General features: G+C 48.0%; 2 protein-coding genes across 11 annotated transcripts in view; one reads left to right on the top strand and one right to left on the bottom strand.

Annotated features, from left to right (window-relative positions):
• slc4a3 (solute carrier family 4 member 3) overlaps positions 1-2,706 on the bottom strand; it is a 34,723-nt gene that overhangs the window by 5,623 nt on the left and 26,394 nt on the right. The window lies entirely within an intron of this gene.
• LOC106960298 (phospholipase D1-like) lies at positions 63-2,188 on the top strand. The gene is made up of 5 exons (XM_015053331.1): positions 63-394; positions 823-904; positions 1,310-1,420; positions 1,490-1,672; positions 1,877-2,188. Exons 1-5 carry the CDS (start codon positions 333-335, stop codon positions 2,147-2,149), a joined length of 711 nt encoding a protein of 236 aa, XP_014908817.1. The 5' UTR covers positions 63-332; the 3' UTR covers positions 2,150-2,188.

The raw sequence follows: 2,706 nt of genomic DNA on the forward strand, positions 1-2,706 counted from the left end.
TTTCTAGAAGTCTATTTTTTACAGTTTCTCTGGTGGAAAATTACTCCTCGTATTTATTTATTTATATCTACAATGTCCCTAAAACACAAATTCCTGGTTTTGATTTTTTTCAGTGTAGCTTCGTCGGATTAATGGCTTCTTCCTTCCTGATTGGCCTTTCAGCCCAACAGGCCTGATTTATCTGGGCGTAATGACTCTCTCTCCACCTTAAAACTCGCCCACTGGGGTTCCTCATCTATTCTGAATGAGCCAATCAGAAGCTGACAAAGCAGTGACATCATCATCTGAAGGTTTGCTTCGTCTCCTGCAGGTATGTGAACGGAAAAACCTACATGGAGGACGTGGCGGACGCTCTGGAGGAGGCCAAGGAGGAGATCTTCATCACTGACTGGTGGTGAGTCTTCATCACTGACTGGTGAGGAAGACTCTGGTCAGCAGGTCTTCCTCCTGCTGAGCTGCGTTGCTGTCAGAGTTGAGTGAGTTCAGGAGGTTTCCAGACGGATCGGGTTCAGGGTTCTGCCCGGCCGGGTCCGAGTTCAGATTATCGTTAACGGAGAGAAAAACGCCGCAGCTGCTGAATTTACCTCATCAAATTTTCTGCTTTGGTTAAATATTTTTATTTTGTTTTCTAATGATTTCTTTAGATTTTTTTTATTGATATTTCTTTCATTTTTTATCTTTTATGTATTATTGCTTCTATCTTTGGTTTGTAGTTTTTTCATTTAGTATAATAACTATCATTAGAATGATGTGTAGAATCAGAAAGAGCAGAAAGTCTGAAAACGTGAAGAACTGCATTCAGCCTCCTGCTTCGTGCTGCAGGTTGAGTCCAGAGATCTTCCTGAAGCGGCCGGTCGTCGAGGGGAACCGATGGCGTCTCGACTGCATCCTGAAGCGCAAAGCGGTGAGCGACAAACTCTTTCAGTCCAAACCGATCATCTGGACCCGGAAACGGGAAGCAAACCGGCCGGCGCTCAGAGCAGCGGAGCAGCTTCAGTTGTTCCAGAATGTATCGATAAAACCTGATAAAATATTAACAAACAGCTGCTCTGCATTCGATAAGTTAACTTAAAACTGATCAGTTCCTCCAGGAGTTCATGATTGTTTTCAGGATTATATTCCACTCAGAATCTCAGTTTGTCGATTTTGAATGAATTTCTGCAAAAAACTGGAGGACCTGATTGATGCAACTTGATTTGGTAAAATAATGTTTGATCTGGGAGGTTGTGACATGCGTCCCTCTGAAGGCGCCGTGGCGGGCCGCATGTGGCCCCGGGCCTCCAGTTTGACACAGTTTGAACCGTTGCAGCAACAAGGCGTTCGGATCTTCGTGATGCTCTACAAGGAGGTGGAGCTGGCTCTGGGAATCAACTCCGGCTACAGCAAGCGGACGCTGCTGCGCCTCCACCCCAACATCAAGGTCCGACCACTTCCTGCCGAGGTCACCGCCGCGCCGCCGCTTCCTGTCTGATGCTGCGTCTGTCCCCAGGTGATGCGGCACCCCGACCACGTCTCCTCCGCCGTCTACCTGTGGGCGCATCACGAGAAGATCGTGGTGATCGACCAGTCGGTGGCGTTCGTGGGCGGCATCGACCTGGCGTACGGCCGCTGGGACGACCGCGAGCATCGGCTCACCGACATCGGCAGCGTGACGCTGTCGCACCTGGAGCAGGTCAGGAGAAATCATCCATCAGTCATAGATAATTTGGATATTTAAAACGTCTTCCACTTCCAGTGTTAAATGTTAGAAATTAAAGTTTATTGAACTTTAATAATGTCATTATTACCTTCATATTACCTGAATGTTGTCCTGTTACGTCCCTGCATACGTTGCGTTTTTAAATCTGTTTAAACTTTCTTCTTCTGCGGGTTTCAGGCTGCAGCCGCGGCCTCCAGCTCAGCGGCGCCCTCCGGTGGCGGCGGCCAGAACAAGGTTTTCTCGGTGATGGACTCTGGAGATCAGCCCAAGCTGAAGAGTCAGGGGAGGATGAGGAGGACGAGGATGAGCATCAAGAAGCACCTGCAGAAACACGGGCTGGCGCGCGCCGACAGCGACAGCGACCTGGAGGAGGAGGAGGAGGAGAGTGAGTCCGAAACACGCAGATCCACTCAGATCCATTTAGATCCACTCCAGTATATATATATATAAAGTATATATTTCAGTTCACCTAAAGCAGGGGTCCCCAAACTACGGCCCGTGGGCCGGATCCGGCCCGCCTCCACATTTGGTCCGGCCCCCTGAACAATACCAGAGAGCATTTAGATTTTTTTTCATTTTCGTCAACCACCAGGGGGCTCTTTAGCAGGAAGTGTGTCCTGTAGACTGTGGGGTGCATTGCTGCCATCTGTTGGACTTTTAGGGAACTGCTTGACTTTTATGTTATTTAATCAGTTCGGTTGTTTGCTAGCAGTAGAGCAGATGTGTAGCACGTGTCTGTTATGAACGCCGCATTCCAGGTTGAATTCTTCGAAGCAATGTCTGTAAGTAAGTAGCAGCTTATACTTCAAAACGAGCCTTTATGTTAATATATGAGAAATTAATATGTTAAAGTTACTTTCCCTCATTGGAATATATACTAGTCAGTCCCAGTGACCGTTTCACTCATGGGTTTTGCCCATGTGCTTTCTGGGTAAAAGTCAATCGAGAAATGCACCCCCCGCCCCCCAACAATCTCCGCCCCCCCACCAGAGAAGGGAAAAGTTATG

This window comes from Poecilia latipinna, unplaced genomic scaffold (assembly GCF_001443285.1).
Source record: "Poecilia latipinna isolate Pla-1442-1.1 unplaced genomic scaffold, P_latipinna-1.0 Scaffold1175, whole genome shotgun sequence".
NCBI classification, from domain to species: Eukaryota; Metazoa; Chordata; class Actinopteri; order Cyprinodontiformes; family Poeciliidae; genus Poecilia; species Poecilia latipinna.

Excerpts from the sequence above, each read along its gene's own strand:
- LOC106960298 (XM_015053331.1), top strand. The coding sequence starts at position 333 with ATGGAGGACGTGGCGGACGCTCTGGAGGAGGCCAAGGAGGAGATCTTC. Across the intron at positions 905-1,309 it reads GCATCCTGAAGCGCAAAGCG|CAACAAGGCGTTCGGATCTT; the intron begins GTGAGCGACAAA and ends GAACCGTTGCAG. Across the intron at positions 1,673-1,876 it reads CGCTGTCGCACCTGGAGCAG|GCTGCAGCCGCGGCCTCCAG; the intron begins GTCAGGAGAAAT and ends TGCGGGTTTCAG.